This window comes from Lacerta agilis, chromosome 12, assembly GCF_009819535.1.
Source record: "Lacerta agilis isolate rLacAgi1 chromosome 12, rLacAgi1.pri, whole genome shotgun sequence".
Lineage (NCBI taxonomy): Eukaryota > Metazoa > Chordata > Lepidosauria > Squamata > Lacertidae > Lacerta > Lacerta agilis.
Window position 1 is genome coordinate 53,490,021 of NC_046323.1, and position 21,543 is coordinate 53,511,563.

At 46.3% G+C, this 21,543-nt stretch overlaps 1 protein-coding gene across 1 annotated transcript in view; it reads right to left on the minus strand.

Moving 5' to 3' along the window:
• Nucleotides 1-669: 669 nt before the first annotated feature.
• The window catches only part of LOC117055892 (EH domain-containing protein 3-like), a 32,919-nt gene continuing 12,045 nt past the window's right edge, over nt 670-21,543 (minus strand). Inside the window, 5 exon segments of the mRNA XM_033165825.1 lie at nt 670-1,212; nt 3,494-3,661; nt 5,822-6,233; nt 12,754-12,852; nt 16,034-16,210. Coding sequence (XP_033021716.1) covers nt 688-1,212; nt 3,494-3,661; nt 5,822-6,233; nt 12,754-12,852; nt 16,034-16,210 — 1,381 coding nt within the window. The 3' untranslated portion in view covers nt 670-687.

Consider the following 21,543-nt stretch of genomic DNA (forward strand, 5'->3'; position numbering starts at 1 on the left):
GGGCCTCAGTTTGCTGACCCCTGAGCTAGAGTATGTGCAGAGGATAATCAAGGGACTGGACGCCATGCCTGATTAGGAACGGTTGAAGGAGCTGGGTATGTTTAGCCTAGAAAAGAGGAGACTGAGAGGAGATATGAGAGCCACCTTCAAATATCTCAAGGGCTGCCCCATGGAAGAGGGAGCAAGCTTGTTTTCTCCTGCTCTGGAGGTTAGGACTCGAACCAGTGAATTCAAGTTACAAGACGAGAGATTCCGACTAAGCATCAGGAACAGTGAAAGCTATTCCATAGTGGAATGGACACCCTCAGAAGGTGGTGGACTCTCTTTCACTGGAGGCTTTGAAACAACGAGTTTGGACGGCCATCTGTCAGGAATGCATTAGCTACGATTCCTCCATTGCAGGGGGTTGGATCAGATGACCCTTGGGGGGTCCCTTCCAACTCCACAATTCTACGATTCCAACTGCAACTCCCATCATCCCCGGCTACCGGCCATGCTTGCTGCTAGGGGTTGCAGTTCGACAACATCTGAAAGGCCAAAGGTTCCTCACGCCCGTCCCAAAATATTGCATCAGGTTCCTCACCACGCGTGGACATTATTGGAAGCCAGAAGGCGGCTCCGCATCTCAATTAGGTATATTTGATTTACTCACCCACCCACCCCCACCCCAATTCCTTCCTGCCACCCTCACTCTGTCAGTTTCCTCTTCGACGGAGGGATGAGGTGAGACGGGAGCTCGTTGGGCAGCTCGTGGCCTTCCAACTTGACTTTGATGAGGTGGTTGGCCAAAGCAAACTCCTCGTCGTCAAGCATCCCGTCCTTGTCAATGTCAGACAGTTTCCAGATCTTGCCCAAGACCGTGTTCGGCAGCTTGGACCTCACCATCTCCTTCTTGGCGTTGGCGCCAGTTATCTTGCCGTCCACCGGCGAGAGCGTGTAGAAGATCTCGTCGTACATGGGCTTGTCCCTGGCCACCACCCAGTTGGCGTCGTCGATCCCTTCCCCGGCGCCCTCGCCGTAGCCGTGCCCAAAGGGGCCGTGCAGGGTGCCCTCGAAGGCGCCCCCTTTCACCATCTGCATGGGCCGCTGAGACTCCTCCTGGCGCACCAGGACCATCAGCTGCGCAATGTCGCTGGCAAGCATGTCCTCAACGGCATCCAGCAGTTTGCTCTTCAGAGGCTGGAACTTGCTGAAGTCTTGTCCCTGCAGCTGCTCCTGAAAGACAGAGCGATGGGAAATTCAGCGTTAAGAGAGGGCACCGCAATCACCACCACCAAGCCTCCTGAGAAGTAGCTCTCAAACGTTTTCCCTCCGGAATAAAAATTCGCCACACCGATTTTTAAATTGGCAAGAAACATAGGTTGGTTTTTTTTTTTGGGGGGAGAAACAACTCCTAGCCGGCTTGGTTTTGGAAATATACCTATCCATACTCAGCAGATTTAATGAGAGGTGTGAACTGGCATTTGCAGGGTAATCTCATTTATATTAGAAGAAGAAGAAGAGAAGAAGAAGAAGAAGAAGAAGAAGAAGAAAGAAGAAGTTTGGATAAGTTTGGATTTGATATCCCGCTTTATCATGTTTTCCTCTGCTGTGTTAGCTCATTATATATGGGGGGAAGTGGGTCAGAGGGTATGGGGAGCATTCAAAAGAAGAAGAAGAAAAAGAGTTTGGATTTGATATCCCGCTTTATCACTACCCGAAGGAGTCTCAAAGCGGCTCACATTCTCCTTTCCCTTCCTCCCCCACAACAAACACTCTGTGAGGTGAGTGGGGCTGAGAGACTTCAGAGAAGTGTGACTGGCCCAAGGTCACCCAGCAGCTGCATGTGGAGGAGCGGGGACGCGAACCCGGTTCACCAGATTACGAGTCTACCGCTCTTAACCACTACACCACACTGGCTCCGTCTTGAAACAAAGCAGGTGGCGCTGTGGGTTAAACCACAGAGCCTAGGGCATGCCGATCGGAAGATCCGCGGTTCGAATCCCCGCGATGACGGGGTGAGCTCCCGTTGCTCGGTCCCAGCTCCTGCCCACCTAGCAGTTTGAAAGCACGTCAAAGTGCAAGTAGATAAATAGGGACCGCTCCGGGGAAGGTAAACGGCGTTTCCGTGCGCTGCTCTGGTTCGCCAGAAGCGGCTTAGTCATGCTGGCCACATGACACGGAAGCTGTATTTATTATGAATAGGATTCCTCGCAAGAAAAGGGAAAAGTTGACAGCTATGGTATGAAATATAATTCTGATAACCACGACGGGTTAAAATTACAAGAAAGGAGATTCCAACTCAAGGTTAGGAAGAGCTTGCTGACAGCAATAGCTGTTTGACAGTAGGATGGGACTTCCTCCGATGGTGGTGGACTCTATTTCCTTGGAGGTCTTTAAGCAGAGGTGGGGTGGCCATCTATCACAGATGCTTCAGTTGAGTTTCCTGCATTGCAGGCGGTTGGACTGGAGGACCATAGCTGTCAACTTTCCCCTTTTTTGCAGGAAATTCCCTTATTCCAGTGCCGTTTCCCATTGCAAAAAAAGGTTGACAGCTCTAGCTCTATAGAGGACCTTAGAGGGTCCCTCCCTTCGAACTCTCATAGAATCAGAGAATCCTAGAGTTGGAAGAGACCACAAGGGCCATCCAGTCCAACCCCCTGCCAAGCAGGAAACACCATCAAAGCATTCCTGACAGATGGCTGTCAAGCCTCCGCTTAAAGACCTCCAAAGAAGGAGACTCCACCACACTCCTTGGCAGCAAATTCCACTGCCGAACAGCTCTCACTGTCAGGAAGTTCTTCCTCATGTTTAGGTGGAATCTTCTTTCTTGTAGTTTGAATCCATTGCCCCGTGTCCGCTTCTCGGGAGCAGCAGAAAACAACCTTTCACCCTCCTCTGTATGACATTTTTTGATATATTTGAACATGGCTATCATGTCACCCCTTAACCTTCTCTTCTCCAGGCTAAACATACCCAGCTCCCTAAGCCGTTCCTCATAAGGCATCGTTTCCAGGCCTTTGACCATTTTGGTTGCCCTCCTCTGGACACGTTCCAGCTTGTCAGTATCCTTCTTGAACTGTGGTGCCCAGAACTGGACACAGTATTCCAGGTGAGGTCTGACCAGAGCGGAATACAGTGGTGCTATTACTTCCCTTGATCTAGATGCTATACTCCTATTGATGCAGCCCAGAATTGCATTGTCTTTTTTAGCTGCTGCATCACACTGTTGACTCATGTCAAGTTTATGGTCTACCAAGACTCCTAGATCCTTTTCAATTCTACAATTCTATGATTTGCAATTTGGAAGGCTCTCCCCCCCCTCCTCCCCAGAACGATAATCTGAACTGAAAATGAGATTTCTCTTCTGGGCAAAAGCATTCCTTCCAACCCGGAACGTTCTAGCCGAGGTGGGCAGCAAAGTTCATCTTTGCCTTAGACCTCCCTCTGTGCAACTGAAACTGAGGAGTTTTCCGTCCCTGTTCTCAAATGTTTTTTGTTTTTTCCCTGGCACTCACCTGCATCTCTTCAGATTGGGAAAATCTCCCGGTGAAATCTGATGCTCCCGCTCGATGCGCCCGTAGATCTCGCCCAAGTTGTTCACGAGCTCCTTCTTCTTGTTATCTTTCCCAAACACCGACGGCATTTCCTTCTTAAGGGAGCTGATGATGTAGGCATGGACCTAAGGACATCACAGAAGGGAGGTGTGAATTCTTTGTTGTTGTTGCTGTTTTAAAAATAATTTTTATTCATTTTACAGAAGAAAAACATAGGAAAAAAACCCACAAAATACAAGAAAAAAGAAAATAGAAAGAATATGAAAATAAAACTAAAAAGGAGAAAATACTAAAACAAAAATTCTGCTTACCATAACATAACTTTCACTGTACACCTTAAATGACTTCCCCTGGCCCAGCCCCGTTCTGAATTTCAAATCCCAAATCTATATTGGCAGTTTCTAGGGAAGTACAATCTAAACTTAAGGCTTAGGACCCTCGTACCTAAGGGACCGCCTCTCCTGGTATGTCCCGGGTAGGACCTTAAGGTCCTCAAATAATAACTTTTTGGGGGTTCCGAGCCACAAGGATGCTAGGTTGGCTTCAACTAGGGCCAGGGACTTCTCAGTACTGGCCCTGACGTGGTGGAACGGTCTATCACAAGAGACCAGGGCCCTGTGGGATTTGGCATCTTTCCGCAGGGCCTGCAAGACGGAGCTGTTCCACCTGGCCTTTGGGTTGGTTTCAGTTTAACCCTGATGTTTCATTCTTTTGGTGCGATTGGTGGGCTACTTAAAAAGGAGGCTGCAGTCTAAATGAAATTTTACATTGTATTTTAATCTGTATTTTAATGAATTGTTTTATGTTTTTGTTGTGCTTTTATTGGTGTTAGCCGCCCTGAGCCCGGTTTGGCGGGGAAGGGCGGGGTATAAATAAAAAACTATTATTATTATTATTATTATTATTATTATTATTATTATTATTATTATTATTATTATTCCAAAATTTCTTTCATTCCCAATTTAACTTTAACCTAATTCTAAGCTAAATTCTGAAAAACCTGTAATTTCTTCCCTAAGCTTTAATGAACATTGCATTATTTTTTTTCCAAATATAATTTAAATTTTTCCCCATCTTCTTCCACCATCTCTTCTCCCTGGTGGAGGTGCAAATTCTTTGCGTGTGTGTTTTTTCTGACAACAACAATGGGATCGCCACAACATTTCTAGACTATAATTCTCACGTATTTCCAGAACTAACTATGGGCACCTGGTTCTCCATCCCTCCTGCCCAGGTATTCTCCTCCATCTCTGCAAGGAGCTCAAGATGATTTCCCCTTTCCCATTTAATCCCAACAACCCTGCGAGGTAGGTTGAGCTAAGAGACAGCAGCTCACCCAATGAGCTTCACAGCTGAGTCAGCATTTGTCTACAGGTTCTCGTCTGGCTCTCCAACCCACTTTTTCTTGAACCTGGGTCCCTGATACCCTCGGGCATGTTGAGCACCTTCCCCAAACCATCTTTTTGTCGGGCTGATGGGATCTGCACTCCAAAATATCTGGAAGCCCCCAGGTTAGCGAAGGCTGCATTACGTCACACTGGTTCTCAGGTAGACACAGTTGTGTTTGTTGTTTATTTTTTGCATGGTTTTGAGCAGGACGCAGGACGAAACAGATGCCTCGCCACACTCCGTTTCAAAATACTCGTTCCGTCGTGACATTTCCTGGGTGCTTTGAGCGCATCACAGTCCCTTAGGTCATGCTGTCCTCAGAGTTTCATGACGAGGACAAAAGGAAAAAGGGGGTAGAAACAAGCTTGTAACTGCAAAATTACCTCGGTTTTCGAATGTCTCCGTTGACGAATGTTCCGGAACTCGAAAACCCAGAAGCAAATGCTTCTGTTTTTGAACGTGCCTCGGAAATCAAACGGCTTCCACTGAGGTACCACTGAATTTTCTCAATTTTCCCTGTAAATCCGCAGGCCTCGGTTTTCGAACGTTTCGGAAGCTGAATGGTCTTCCGGAACGGATTACGTTCGAAAACCGAGGTCCCACTGCATAACCGGAGCCGGCGTGATGTGGCGCTTAGGAGCAGCCTTTCTCAAATGTGGGTCTCCGGCTGCTGCAGGACTACAACTCCCATCATCCGTGACCACTGGTCCTGGGAGCTAGGGATGATGGGAGTTGTAGTCCGGCAGCAGCCGGGGACCCAAGCCTGAGGAACGCTGGGCTAATCTCCGGGACTGACCCAAGTGGGCAGAGAATAGCTTTCCTTGTACACCTGCTTCCGAAAATCCCTTCAGGAATAGGGAGAGGGAGAGAGACAGTCAGACAGACAAGACATTCACCTTGGCTAGCCTTGCCCGCTTAATGAGGTCATTCAGTTTCCGGAGGGCTGCGTTTCGTGGCAGGCTCTGGATGTCCCTGAAGAGGTCCTGCTCCTCCGCTTCAAAGAGCTTGCGGTTATCGGGGATGAGGAGCGGGTGGGACCAGAAGGAGCCGATGTAAACCCTGATCACCTCGGGCGTGTTGACGATCTTCCCCAGCGACCACATGAGGGCCCCGTAGACCCTCATGAGCTGCTGGGTCTCGATCTGGTCCGCCTTGTTGAGCACGACCCTCATCTTGTCCTCGTGGTTCTTCAGGGCTTTGATGACCTCGGAGAACTCGTCCGAGATGTCCAGCTTGTGGGCGTCAAAGAGGAGGATGATGCGGTCCACCCGCTCGGCAAACCACTCCAGGACGGCAGCGAAGTCGTAGCCTACGTTGGGGCGGGAGAGAGGGGAGTCCCGTAAGAACACCAGGGATGGCTCCGTTGGTTGGAGCGTGGCGCTCAAAACGCCAAGGTCGCCCTCATAATAAGGGGCAGCCGCATATTCCTACATTGGCAGCGGGTTGGACTAGATGACCCTTGGGGGTCCCTTCCAGCTCTAAAATTCTATGAACACAGGAACTGCCATGGAGGCAAGGGGGTGAGTTTTCATCTCAGGCTAGTTTGCCAGCTACGACCCCTTTTGGGGCAGAGATGACTTGGCCCCTGTGCTCCACTGCTCTGTCTGGTAGCTTCCGTTTTTTAAAAAATAAATAAATTATAATTTTCAGTTACAAATATTCACATTCATACAAAAAAAACATACATTGATCACCGACATCCCTTCCCACCCCACCCCACCCTGGTTCATTCTAGTTATCCTCTGCGGCTACATATTCAAGTTGTTCCATATTAATTCTTTCTCAATATCTTACAACTTAATTGCACACTGCCGAGTTTACTCTATTCCTGCTAACGTTTCAACTTGTTTGCTACAGTGATCCTTCAAATATTCTGCAAACACTTCCCACTCTTCCTTAAATGCTCTTTCTCCCGATCTCCTATTCTACCAGTAAACCTCTGCATATTCCATCAGTTCTGTTTGCCATTCTTCCTTCATCGGTACTGTCAGTTTGCATTTCTTGGTGCAGAAAAGTATTGAAGTGTTTTTTTGTTTTTTTTTGTTGTTTTTTTTTAATTTTTTTTTTTGGCTGTGCAGAGATATTTGCTATTTAATTAATTCAAGAGGGTACTGGAAGCTTCTCTGTGTGAAGATAGAAGAGAAGGTTCATGATGTTTGGGTTATTCCTTCAGAGAAGCCGAGTACAGCTGGCGTAAACTGGTCCTGTTATCTCTTCTGACAAGGTCATACTGACTATAATAATAAGGCCAGAAGGAGCCTGGGTTTCACTTTATCTTTCAATCTCTTTTCCTTCTGGTGTGGTGTTCTGTACTTAGTGTTGAGGTTTAGACTTATCTTAAGTTATTGTAAGTTTCAGTTAAGTCTGCTGCAACTGGATTTCTTACGGACGGGGCCAATCCTGAATGTATTGGATTTGTGACCATTCTGCTAATTTGCCTTCAGTAGCAGTAAAGCTCTGCTGGATCAAATACAATTGCCTCTGGTCTATTTTTTGGGAATCCTGCAACGTTTTTTAGTTTTTTTAGTTTTAAATCATTTTTATTTGATTTTACAAATATAATCCTATAACAGTCCAAATGCATATCCATCTATAGAGATTACTCTGAATCTCGAGACTTCCTCCATCCCCTCCAAGGGTCCTATTGTCAACATTTAAAACTGCGTATTATTCCATAGTGTATATTTTATATCAATCTGATTTTATCTATAACGCTTGTTACATTACAAGTGAGATTAAAATCCTGCTAATGTTTTCATCTGCTTGCAATGGTCTCCTAAATAAATTATAATTTCCCCCATTCTTTTTAAAAATTCTTGGGTTATTGCAATGCACTCAGCAAGGGCTGGTCTTGAAGGCAACTAAAACTTCAGCTGGTCCAAAACTGGCTAAGGTTCCATGTAGATCTCATATTATCTCACTGTATGCTTGTGAACGCGGCTGTGGTGCTGTGGTTTAGACCACAGAGCCTAGGGCTTGCCAATTGGAAGGTCGGCGGTTCAAATCCCCGCGATGGGGTGAGCTCCCATTGTTCAGTCCCAGCTCCTGCCCACCTAGCAGTTCGAAAGCACGTCAAAGTGCAAGTAGATAAATAGGTACCACTCCGGCGGGAAGGTAAACGGCGTTCCATGCGGCTCTGGTTCACCAGAAGCAGCTTAGTCATGCTGGCCACATGACCTGGAAGCTGTACGTCGGCTCCCTCGGCCTATAAAGCGAGATGAGCTCCACAACCCCAGAGTCTTCCGCAACTGGACCTAACGGTCAGGGGTACCTTTACCTTTAAAACAAAATTACCTTTACCTTTACTATGCTTGTGAAACATGGACCACTTATAAACGCCATCTCCAACTCCTCGAAAGATTCCATCAACTGTGTCTCCAAAAAACTTTACACATGACTTGGGAAGACAGGTGAACTAATACCAGTGTACTGGAAGAAGCAAAGATCACCAGTGTAGAAGCAATGATTCTTCAACATCAACTTCGTTGGACTGGTCATGGTGTGCGGATGCCTTCCAAAAGCAACTACTCTATTCTGAACTTAAAAATGGAAAGCGTAATGCTGGTGGCCAACAAAAGAGGTTCAAAGACTCTCTCAAGGCAAATCTTTAAAAATGTAGTATAAACACTGACAATTGGGAAACACTGGCCGGTGAGCGCTCCAATTGGAGAATAGCCTTTGCCAAAGGTGTTGTGGGCTTGAAGACACTCGAACTCAGGACGCAAGGGAGAAACGTGCCAAGAGGAAGGCACGCTTGGCAAATCCACACCGTAACCAACTCCTGCCCAGAAACCTATGTCCCCACTGTGGAAGGATGTGTGGATCCAGAATTGGCCTCCACAGTCACTTACGGACTCACTGTTAAAACCGTGTTTATGGAAGACAATCTTAGTCGGCTACGAGGGATCGTCAAAGATATTAATGCCTGTTTTAAAACAGCCGCAATGGTCGCTGGTACATTTCCAGGCCCAATTCAAGGTGCTCGTGCCTTTGTAATATACAGGTGAAACTCGAAAAATTAGAATATCGTGGAAAGGTTCATTTCTTTCAGTAATTCAACTTAAAAGGTGAAACTAATATGTGAGATAGACTCATGACATGCAAAGCGAGATATGTGTCAAGCATTATTTGTTATAATTGTGACGATTATGGGGTACAGCTGATGAGAACCCCAAATTAACAATTTCAACTTTGGGGTTTTCATCAGCTATAAGCCATAATCATCACAATTATAACAAGCAAAGGCTTGACATATCTCGCTTTGCATGTCATGCGTCTATCTCATATATTAAACTCCAGTAGCTAATGAAAACAATTGCTTACGTAAATGGACTTTTCCACGATATTCTAATTTTTCGAGTTTCACCTGTACTGTATAAAGGTGCAAAATTATGCATGTCCCGCCTAGCCAGGAACTGGCGCTCCAGGGCGCGAACTGTTTCTTATTTCTCCAAAAACTTAACAAACAGCAGAAAAGGATACAGTGGGAACGCCTTGGCTGCAGCAAATCCCAAAGGAAAATTGCACAAGCGGCTTTTCACAGCCCTACATCTGACCTGCTTTTCTCAGCCAAAGGGAAAAGAGATCCTTGCATGTCAGGCTTCCAGAAATAACATTCGCATTAAGGCAAAGCAGCACAGGGCATGTCCCGGGTTCAAGTCTCGCTCAAGGGCTCGTTGTACGACCCAGATTCAGATCTCTCTATGTTACGGCACAGGAGGGGATCATTTTGGCTCAATCGCTGCAGCTGGATACATATGGAATAACAAGAACTGTAGAGTTGGAAGGGACCCCGTAAAAATCACTCCGAAAAGAAGAGGAATGATTATGCTTTGGGATTCTGAACGATTTCACCAGTATTAAGAAAGGGAACTAATCCTCTTTCTCTCTCTCTCCAAAATATTCCAGGTCTTGACCGCCAATAATTTGTTGGTTTTGCAACCATACCGGGTCTGTCAACAATTACAGATTTTCTAATTTCTTCGGACGGTGACGCTTAAAAGGCAAACTTGCTATAAGTGCTCTCAATGTTGGCACCCGCTGCTGATCAAACAGGTCTTGGGAAGGTTTTCTGGCAAGGCTAAGCCAGTGCGCTTAGCAAAAGCACCACTCCCATTCTTAATTGTTCCAAGAACTGACCAGTTAAATGGTTTATATAAGGAGTTGGACAACGTGTATCCTCTAGTGGGAGCAACACTAACATCAAGAAGAAGAAGAGTTTGGATTTGATATCCTGCTTTATCACTACCCGAAGGAGTCTCAAAGCAGCTAACAATCTCCTTTCCCTTCCTCCCCCCACAACAAACACTGTGGGGCTGAGAGACTTCAGAGAAGTGTGACTAGCCCAAGGTCACCCAGCAGCTGCATATGGAGGAGCGGGGACGTGAATCCGGTTCACCAGATTACAAGTCCACCGCTCTTAACCACTACACCACACTGGCTCTCCAGATCTTCCCAGACAATTCGTTTGCCTGTGTTTGTCAGGGAACAACTTATTCACGGTTTTGTTCCTGAATGCTTTGTCCACACACTGTAGACTGACTTGCTCATAGCTGTCTAGGCCAGCCTTTTCCCCAACCTGGTGTTCTCCAGATGTTTTGGATGACAACTGGCTGGGGCTGATGGGAGTTGTAGTCCAAAACATCTTTAGGACATCCAGTTAGAAGAAGAGTTTGGATTTGATATCCCACTTTATCACTACCTGAAGGAGTCTCAAAGCAGCTAACATTCTCCTTTCCCTTCCTACCCCACAACAAACAATCTGTGAGGTGAGTGGGGCTGAGAGACTTCAGAAAAGTGTGACTGGCCCAAGGTCACCCAGCAGCTGCATGTGGAGGAGCGGGGACGCGAATCCGGTTCACCAGATTACAAGTGCACCGCTCTTAACCACCACACCACACTGGCTCTCCAGATCTTCCCAGACTGTCCCCACGTCCCACAAAAGGAGAAATGTTCCTGCTCCGGAGTCTGTTAGCGGTTCAGAGGCCGAAGGAGGGACAGGCGACCTTCGCAAAGAGGAGCCTTGATGAATTTTCAGACTTTGCCGGTCTCTCCCACCTTCAAGGACGACCGGAAAGGTCTGGAGGACTCGGCAAATTGGGTCAAGCCTCATTGCACACACTGGCTCATTAAAGAGCGCAGAAAAGTGACATTTGGAAAGAGAAATCCAGGCCGACAGAGTGAGAAATATCAAGGGTGTCAGGGGCCGAGGCAATTATCGATAGACCCCGAGAGAGAAGCCTATTTATAGCCGAACAAACACGGGCGATAGCTATTTATAGAAAACGTTTTTTTATTTTAAATACCCGAGGAGAACGCACCCCTGGCACCAGCTGCTATTCAACGTGGCATCGAAGTGAAACTTAGCTCAGCCAGGGGTCCAAACAGCCATAAAGGATGACTTTAAACCATGAGCAAGATTTTATTTTTTGAAGCAAGCTGGTGGGATTACTTCTCTATGGACGGATGTAAAAGGATTTCCTGAGTGAAGCCAGGGCAAAAAGATACACATCGCTATAAAGGTGTTTGAAGCTGCGGGTGCTTCAGGACACAGCAAAGGGAAGGCTGAGGGAGTTCATAGAATCGTAGAGTCGGGAGGGACCCCAAGGGTCATCCAGTCCGACCCCCTGTGCTGGGAGTTGGGGATGTTTAGCCTGGAGAAGAGATGACTGAGGGGTAGCTATTGGGTTGCTGTTTTTATTTTTATTCTGTACTTTGTGGTTTTATATCTTGATTTTATTCTGTGAACGGCCCTGAGACCCCCGGGTATAGGGCGATATAAAAATTTAATAAATAATTGCACTAAAGGAAAATATGTTAAAAATGATGTATAGATGGTATATTACCCTAGTCAAGTTGGCAAAGATGTATAAGATTGATAATAAGTGTTGGAAATGTAAAGAAAAAGTTGGTACCTTTAACCATATGTGGTGGGAGTGTAAGAAGGTAAGAGCTTTCTGGGATATGATATACAATGAAATGAGGAAAATGTTGAAATAGACATTTGTTAAAAAACCAGAAGCTTTTTTAATAGGTATTACAGGTACGGACATTAAGAAGCAAGACATTAAACTTTTCCAATATGCAGTGACTGCGGCAAGAATTTTGTTAGCACAAGGGTGGAACAGGAAGAAAACACCGACAAAGGAAGAATGGACAGTGAAATTAATGGAATATGCAGAACTAGACAAAATGACTGGAAGAATCCGAGAACAGCGGGACCAGAAATTCATCAAAGACTGGTCTAAATATACGAACTATTTGAGAGACAATGATACTCAATTGAATAAGTTTATAGGACTTCAAGAAGCTTTGTAGATAAACTGAAGAATTGTTATTGTAATTATGAATTTTATAGTGATTAACATGTATGTGATATTTTAAGCTATGATAGATTTAAGAAGTATAGATTTAAAAGATAGAATTTTGAAAGCCATTTGGAAGGTCTGAGGGAAGTCACGGCTATGATAGCCAGAATGGATGACTATATGTGAATTTATTTTTTACTTTTTTGTAGTAGTTATGGATTAATTTTTTTAGTCGGATCCCAAGGTTTCCGCAAACTGGAGGTGACTGTTCTGCGCATGTGCGAGCGGCGAAACCCAGAAAAATACTTCCGGGTTTGACGCTTTCGCAACCCGAAGCTTACGTTACCCAAGGGTACACAGGCCGAGGTTCTACTGCATGCTCATTTGCGTTCAGTAGCAGTAGAGCTCTGCTGGATGAAGTAATCAATTGCTCTGGTCTATTGTTTGGGAACTCTGCGACGACGTGCTTAAGCTTTTACTCCTCAGCAATCCATCCACAGAAGCTGCTCCTTTCAGTTTACCCTCGGCTGATTCTCTGCTTCTCCCCGGAAAGGATCCCTGGAGTGTCGATCACGCTGATGCTCTCCAGCACCGGATTTGGCAGCTGGGCACAAACGAATCCTAAGGGGGCGGAAAGTCAGAAGGAAAAGGTCACATTGGAGTTATGCAAGGGACAGAACATGGACAATATATGGGGTGAGAATAAAGTCTGGTTTTCCTCTGATGTTCTCCACTGAAACGCATTTCATGTGCTGAAGATTAGTAAAGGTAAAGGGACCCCTGATCGTCGGTCCAGTCGTGGACAACTCTGGGGTTGCGGCGCTACATCTCGCTTTACTAGCCGAGGGAGCCGGCGTACAGCTTCCAGGTCATGTGGCCAGCATGACTAAGCCGCTTCTGGCGAACCAGAGCAGAGCATGGAAACGCCATTTACCGTCCCGCCAGAGTGATACCTGTTTATCTACTTGCACTTTGACGTGCTTTCGAACTGCTATGGTTGGCAGAGCAGGGACCGAGCAACGGGAGCTCACCCCGTCGCGGGATTCGAACCGCCAACCTTCTGATCAGCAAGCCCTAGTCTCTGTGGTTTAACCCACAGCACCACCCGTGTCCCTGCGCTCGGTGGTTTAGGTAAAAACAAGCCCAATGGAGCCAGTGTGGCCCAGTGGCTATATTGTCAGACTAGGACCTAGAAACCCGGGTTCGAATCTCCACCTGGCCATGAAGCTCCTTGGGTGACCTTGGGCCAGTCACAGTCTTTCTGCCTAGCCTACCTCACAGTGTTGTTGTTGGGGATTACTGTTTGCCACCTTGAGCTCCTTGGAGAAAAAGGTGGGGTGTTAATCCAGCAAATAAAAACAACGAAATCAAGACGGAAAAATTCACCCTGAAATCCAAACCCGGCAACAACTACTGCATAGCGAACACCACCGTGCCAGGTCCTGCGTGTGACAGACAGACAACAGAATATCTCTTTCCCTTTAATACTAGCCCCCTGGATTTGGCCCTGATGTTTGGAAGGAAGTGTTCTTGATTATTTAGCTGTGCAACAATAAATCAGAACTAGGCCCCCTGCTACGAGCTGTCTTCCACCACGCTCACTCTTCCGACAGTTAAAAGGCAGCCGCGGAGAAAAAATGTTTTCATGTTTTAAAATTTAGGGTTTCGCCACAAGGGTTTGTTTGTCCTGCTTTTAAGCCTCTGCCCCTGCGGGAGTCCGACCTGCTAGTTAGCATCTGAGAGCGCGCTGGGGCCAAGTAAATGCCAGAAAAAGTCAGGAGGCAAATTGGCCAGGGACAAAGGCACAGGAAAAAAATCATTGTTCCTTTGGTGCCTGCTTCAAAACAGCACACACACACACAAACACACACAAACTGTTTGAAGCATCATTAGAATCAAAGATAACTAAAAACTCAACAACAACAACATTTATTAGGTTTGTGAGGGTCCATGCCTTTACACAAAACACCATACAACACCATTAAAAAGTAACAATAAAATTATTAAAATAGGTTTAAGATTTTAAGATTTTAACTAAAAACTCGATTATGTTCAGTCGTTCAGTCGGGTCCGACTTCGTGACCCCATGGACCAGGCACCCCTATCCTCCACTGCCTCCCGCAGTTTGGCCAAACTCATGCCAGTCGCTTCGAGAACACTGTCCCACCATCTCATCCTCTGCCGTCCCCTTCTCCTTGTGCCCTCCATCTTTCCCAACATCAGGGTCTTTTCCAGGGAGTTTTTCTTTTCTCATGAGGTGGCCAAAGTACTGGAGCCTCAACTTCAGGATCTGTCCTTCCAGGGAGCACTCGGGGCTGATTTCTTTAAGGATGGATTAAGTTTGATCTTTTTGCAGTCCATGGGACTCTCAAGAGTCCCCTCCAGCACCATAATTCAAAAGCATCAATTCTTCGGCGTCTTTTAATTTCATGACTGCTGTCACCATCTACAGTGATCATGGAGCCCAAGAAAGTAAAATCTCTCGCTGCCTCCATTTCTTCCCCTTCTATTTGCCAGGAGGTGATGGGACCAGTGGCCATGATCTTAGTTTGTAAGAGAAAACAGGAAGGCACCTGCCACCTGATGTCAACAAAAATCGAAAGCAACACAGTGGCCCGAAACAATTAAAGTATAGAAAAATTTATGGAATAATGCAAACATCAAAACTATCAAACTGAAGTCTCTGAAAGTCCTTGAATAAGTCGCGGTGCCAGACTTCACTCGGCGGAGATCAAGCTTTGTATAATCAGCAAATGTCCAATTCTGATGTCCAACTCTGAACAGTGTTTCCAAAACTACTGTTTTGTTCAGTTCTTCATCAGCAATTAGTTGAAAGATGCGTGTAATTTCTTCATTAACCAATCTTTTTTTGAATATAATATACATGAGAATGAAAAATACTCTGGAACACATCTTTCTACTGGCGAGTGTTTGTTGAACTAATTGGCTGAGTTCAGAGTTGGACACAGTGAAGAAGAGTTTGGATTTGATGTCCCGCTTTATCACTACCCGAAGGAGTCTGAAAGTGGCAAACATTCTCCTTTCCCTCACAACAAACACTCTGTGAGGTGAGTGGGGCTGAGAGACTTCAGAGAAGTGTGACTAGCCCAAGGTCACCCAGCAGCTGCATGTGGAGGAGCGGAGACACGAACCCGGTTCCCCCAATTATGAGTCTACCCGCTCTTAACCACTACACACACACTGACTTATTCAAGGACTTTCAGAGACTTCAGTTTGGTAGTCTTGATGTTTGCATTGTTCCATAAAGTTTTCTATACTATCAAACGTCTCCACACTGAGATCCAGCGCCGAGGGCCTTCTGGCGGTTCCCTCACTGCGAGAAGCAAAGCTACAGGGAACCAGGCAGAGGGCCTTCTCGGCGGTGGCGCCCCGCCCTGTGGAACGCCCTCCCATCAGAGGTCAAAGAGATAACCAGCTACCTGACATTTAGAAAATACCTGAAGGCAGCCCTGTTTAGGGAAGTTTTTAATCTGTGATATTTTAATGTATTTAATATTTGTTGGAAGCTTCCCAGAGTGGCTGGGGAGACCCAGCCAGATGGGCGGGGTACAAACAATAAATTTATTTATTATTATTATTATTATTATTATTATTATTATTATTATTATACTGTAATTGTTTCTGGCCATCGTGTTGCTTTCCATTTTGCTGAGTCATATTTTGCAACACAGGGGTTGGTTGGTTTGTTTAACTGATGTCAAGAGGCAGGGAGTTCCAAAGACCATTATCCCTGTGCTGCATTATAAAGCAGCTCTCGAGAGCGGAGCGCTCCTCACTGACCTGTTCAAGAAGGCGTTGCCAAAGGCATTCAGTTTCCTGAAAGGCTTCTTGGGATCTACCACCAGCGCATTCCCGGGAATGATGCCTTCCACGTCGCCCTGCATCACGGCAATGAAGGAGTCCGTCGTGGGCTCTGGACCGATCCTCATGCCTGGGAACTCTTGCTCGAGAAGGTACCTAGGAACAGACATAAAAGCATGAGATGCGCCACTGGTTCCACTTAAGACGCCGCATCACTTAAGATCGTATCATTTGGTTGCAGCATTTAAAATAGTTACAGCTCTTGGATAAAACTGTTTTTTTTTAGTCTATTTATTCTTGATTTAATTGTTCTGTATCTCTTGCCCGAAGGCAACCGTGCAAACAGACTATATCCAGGATGAGATGAATCCTGTAAAATGTTGTTTGCTTTTTGAGACAACGGGGCAGCATATTAAGCTTAAAGCATACTGGGAAATGATATATAATGAAATGAAAAGTATGTTTAAAATAATATTCATGTATGCGATTACTGCGGCAAGAATGTTTCTTGCCCAAAAATGGAAAGCAGTAATGGAAAGTCCCAGCAAAGGAAGAATAGATACAAAAACTTATGTGTGGGAATACGTTTTTGAGGTGCTCCTGTACCTGTTTGTTTATGTTTACTTTAAGGTAACCTTCCGCACTAGGAAGGAAGGGCAAAGGATCCGGCAGGGAGTTTGCTGCATGGATCCCTCCGCGTTTGGGCAAAGCGCGCCAATTTATCCAATGTAACGGTCAGTTGCTAGTTTCCCGCCCAGAAATTAGCTTAGAGACAAGGTTGTGATTGGTTCTTGTAATTGTTATGACGATGTTTGATTTCTTAATAAATAGCCTCCGCTCTCTGTAGCGTGTGTGGGGAACGCGCGAGACAAGCCAGAGAGAAACCGAAAGCAAAACCAGCCGTGCAGAGCAGTTGAGAGCTTCTTCACCATTGACTGCAGTCTCTTAGTTTTTATTTCTTTTATTTCAAAAGCATTTATTTGGCCTTCTAAGTTTTGGCCGCTACCTAGCTTAGCCTATCTTTCCATCCAGAGACCTCCGGAATCTCCGAAACCTTCAGATACCTGCAGAAAACCTTCGGAAACCTTCAGTAACCTTCAGAACTCACGACAACTACCTTCAGATCATAGCCAGCGGACCCTTTCATGACGCAGTGGGAGCAGGAACTCCGGGATTACTGGTCGTCCCATCTGCTGGCTATCCCCACACTTATGGAATATGCAGAAATGGCGAAACTTGCCGGAAGGATAAGAAATCAAGATAACTAACTTTAATAAAAGAATGGAAATGGTTTTATGACTATTTACAGATAAATTGTAAACAGATAGAAACATTGGCAGGGTTACTGTAATAACCTGCAGTTCCATAAGAGTATATATTTAAAGTGGATAAATAAATGAGCAAATTAGGTTAATTTGTATATGCAGAAGGTATTAAGAATAAATTTAAGGAACTGCAGGAAGATGGGGAAGGAAGTCAAGTATTGAAATGTCAAAATGACTGCAAAATTAGTGAAATGTATAAAATTAGTTGAATGTATAATATTGAAAAGTATATATATATTTAAAAATGTAAGAGGCAGTGCTGTCTACCAATCTTTAAAAGAGGATGAAACAAATTCATGGAGGAGAGCACTACCAATGGCTACTACCCAGGATGTCTATGCATAGCTGTCAACTTTTCCCTTTTCCTGCGAGGAATCCTATTCGGAATAAGGGAATTTCCCTTAAAATAAGGGAAAGGTTGACCGCTATGTGTCTATGTTCTGTCTCCACTATGAGAGGAAGGAAGCCTCTGGGTGCCAGTTGCTGGAAAACACAGGAAGATCGAGGCTCTCATGCTCGGATCCTGTTGCGGGTTTCCCTGTTTGGCCACTGTGAGAACACGATGCTGCACCAGATAGGCCTTTGGCCTGATCCAGCAAGCTTTTCCTAGGTTCTTATTATATTAGGGATGCGGGTGGCGCTGTGGTCTAAACCACAGAGCCTAGGGCTTGCCGATCAGAAGGTCGGCGATTCGAATCCCCGTGACGGCGTGAGCTCCCGTTGCTCGATCCCTGCTCCTGCCAACCTAGCAGTTTGAAAGCACGTCAAAGTGCAAGTAGATAAATAGGTATTGCTCCGGCGGGAAGGTAAACGGCGTTTCCATGCTGGTTCACCAGAAGCGGCTTAGTCATGCTGGCCACATGACCCGGAAGATGTACGCCGGCTCCCTCGGCCAATAAAGCGAGATGAGCGCCGCAACCCCAGAGCCGTCCGCGACTGGACCTAACGGTCAGGGGTCCCTTTACCTTTACATTCTGCATGGACTGGTTGCATGGCAACATGCAGCTGCAGACTGCAGTGCAGCAGTTGAATGTAGGTCGTGCCTGTTATCCAATATTAATGAGTGTTTGTAGACTGATGATCAGGCAGCATAGACTAAGGGTATGAGTCTTATGCCTACTGATTGATTTCATGTAATACAAAAAAACAGTGACAATTTGTTGTTGACAAAGGACAGCTGGACATATAAAGGGCCCCATTACCTTCAGTAGCTTAGGGCCTCATCAAACCTAAATCCGGCCCTGGGGCTATCCACCAGCAATGCACTATTTTTGCATCAACGACATGCTGCGGAATACAGCACCGAAACCCCCTCCCCAAGCCCCCAGGACAAGCGGACCGGGAAATCTGGAGTTAAGACAAAAACACTTGATTGCACAAAAGACAAGACCTGCAGCCAGTCTGCGCAGGGGCGGCGGAAAAAAAACACCTGGGCAGTATCATTTCCACCCCCTACCCAAGGAGACCTGAGCATTTTGTACCCAAGATCTCAAAAGAACAAGGATTCATTGTGCTAGGGTGATGGCTGAAGGAGGAGGGGGGGCAGAAAAAGAGAGACAAGGAATTTCTTGTTATAGATAGGTAGCCGTGTTGGTCTGCCATAGTCAAAACAAAATAAAAAAATTCCTTCCAGTAGCAATTGTGATGATTATGGCATACAGCTGATGAAAACCCCAAATTAACAATTTCAACTTTGGGGTTTTCATCAGCTGTGCACCATAATCATCACAATTATAACAAATAAAGGCTTGACATATCTCGCTTTGCATGCCATGAGTCTATCTCATATATTAAACTGCAGTAGCTAATGAAAACAATTGCTTACATAAATGGACTTTTCCACGACATTCTAATTCTTCGAGTTTCACCTGTATATAAGATAGGCGCCAAATGGCTCCTTAAACCAGTGTTACAGTCGCCAAAACAGAATTTGGGGCCAAAATACAGCTCAAAAGCCATATTTTTCAATACGACTTTTCGGTTCCAGAAATTCATTCCAACTGTGCAGATAAAATATAGAATTCTACAGAATGGGTTGTTGGTGTGTGAAAACATTCCAGATCCAAGGATCCCCAGGCAGGCACCTCCAGATGATGGAGACATCAGGCACCATCCTGGTTGTGGGACAGACGGCAGGAAGAAAGCTTTCTATGTGAACCGATAGAATTACTTTTTTTTAACCTGATGGGATCGATACGCCCAGGGAAAGGAGTGTGTTTACATTGGCCAAACTGGAAGAAAGGGTTTAGGAGGAGATATTTTGCATGTATGGAAGTGAGAGCTGGACCATAAAGAAGGCTGATCGCCGAAGAATTGATGCTTTTGAATTATGGTGCTGGAGGAGACTCTTGAGAGTCCCATGGACTGCAAAAAGATCAAACCTATCCATTCTTAAAGAAATCAGCCCTGAGTGCTCACTGGAAGGACAGATCCTGAAGCTGAGGCTCCAGTACTTTGGCCACCTCATGAGAGGAGAAGACTCCCTAGAAAAGACCCTGATGTTGGGAAAGATGGAGGGCACAAGGAGAAGGGGACGACAGAGGATGAGATGGTTGGACAGTGTTCTTGAAGCGACTGGCATGAGTTTGGCCAAACTGCAGTCTTTTGCCAACTAGGGCAGTCTTTTGCCAACTTGGCTCCCCCCCCCAGGTGTTTAGAACTATAACTCCCATCAGCCCGAGCCAGTTCAGGCAAGGCCTCGCCTTGGACAGTCAATTCCAGGTGCTGCTTCCAGGTAAGAGTCACTGCCAAGCTATTTCCAGGGGACTGCCAAGGCCTGTTCCTCAACCGCAAGCAGCCCGTTTCTGCACCACACCGATTATTTACGAGAATCTTGCAACGTTAAGATTTTGGCGCCTTGAGTCTGCTTGTTTCTTCTTCCCTCGCTATCCCCCTTTCCTTTTGTGCCGCGTCCTTTTCGGATTACAAGCTGGGTGCTGGATTGCTGTCACTGGTCTCGCGGAGCCTTTCCGGCTAAAGAGCAGGATACAAAGGCTTTGAACAAATAAGATAAAGGGAGCGACTGGGCCCAGAGAGGCCTGCGCTGGCAGCCAACACTCCTGGGGACAGCTGTGTTTGTTTTATTATCAAGAGGGGTCACAGGCTCAAACCACAGCAACTCGCCGCAGGAGCAACTATAGCAAAGCACAGCGACAGCCAGCTGGAGCGTGGAGCTATGCGTCCGTTCAGCTGGCTGTTAACCAGAGGAGGCTGGTGGTTGGAGCCCACCCAGGGACAGTTGCGGGCAGGATTCCTGCATTGCAGGGGGTTGAGCTAAACGACCTTTGGGGTCCCACTCAGCTCTATGACTCCATGACTATCCCCTTCTGCCAGCAGTGGTATGGTGGTTAAGAGCGGTGGACTTGTAATCTGGTGAACCGGGTTCGCGTCTCCGCTCCTCCACGTGCAGCTGCTGGGCGACCTTGGGCTAGTCACACTTCTCTGAAGTCTCTCAGCCCCACTCACTTCACAGGGTGTTTGTTGTGAGGGAGGAAGGGAAAGGAGAATGTGAGCCGCTTGGAGACTCCTTCGGGTAGTGATAAAGCGGGATATCAAATCCAAACTCTTCTTCTTCTTCTTCATCTATGCCCCACACGAGACACATCCCCTCAGGTTGACGTAGCTAGGCGCCTTTTACAGAGTCAGGCCACTGGGTCCATTGAGCTCAGCACTGTTTGCACGGACTGGCAGCAGCTCTCCAGGGCTTCAGGAAGGCGAGACTGAAGCCGGGACTCTCTGCGTGCACAGCAGAGTTGCACATCGACAGAACCAGACGGGCGCAAACATCTTGCTTCACCGACCTTCAGCACAGCATGCCTCCTTCCTTCCCCATTTCGAAAACCTCCTTCCCCGATCTAGCTTCTACTATCGGGCAATTCCATTTAAGCCTCTCAACCTGTGACCCAGGTCTGATCCCTGTGTTGCCTCTTCCAGCTCTACAATTCTGCACGGGGAATTGAGGATCTCAACCGAGATTCAGCAGGCCCGTTGTCTTCAAATGCATCATAATGCCCTGGGTCCGACCGAGACAACAGAGAGACCTGCTGATATCCATTACAATTTCTGCATTTAAGAAAAATCCGTCAGGTCTGTGTGCGATTAAACTGCACAATGAGCCCATTATTCTTCTCTAGTCCAGCAGGCCCTCAATAAACAGCAGAGATG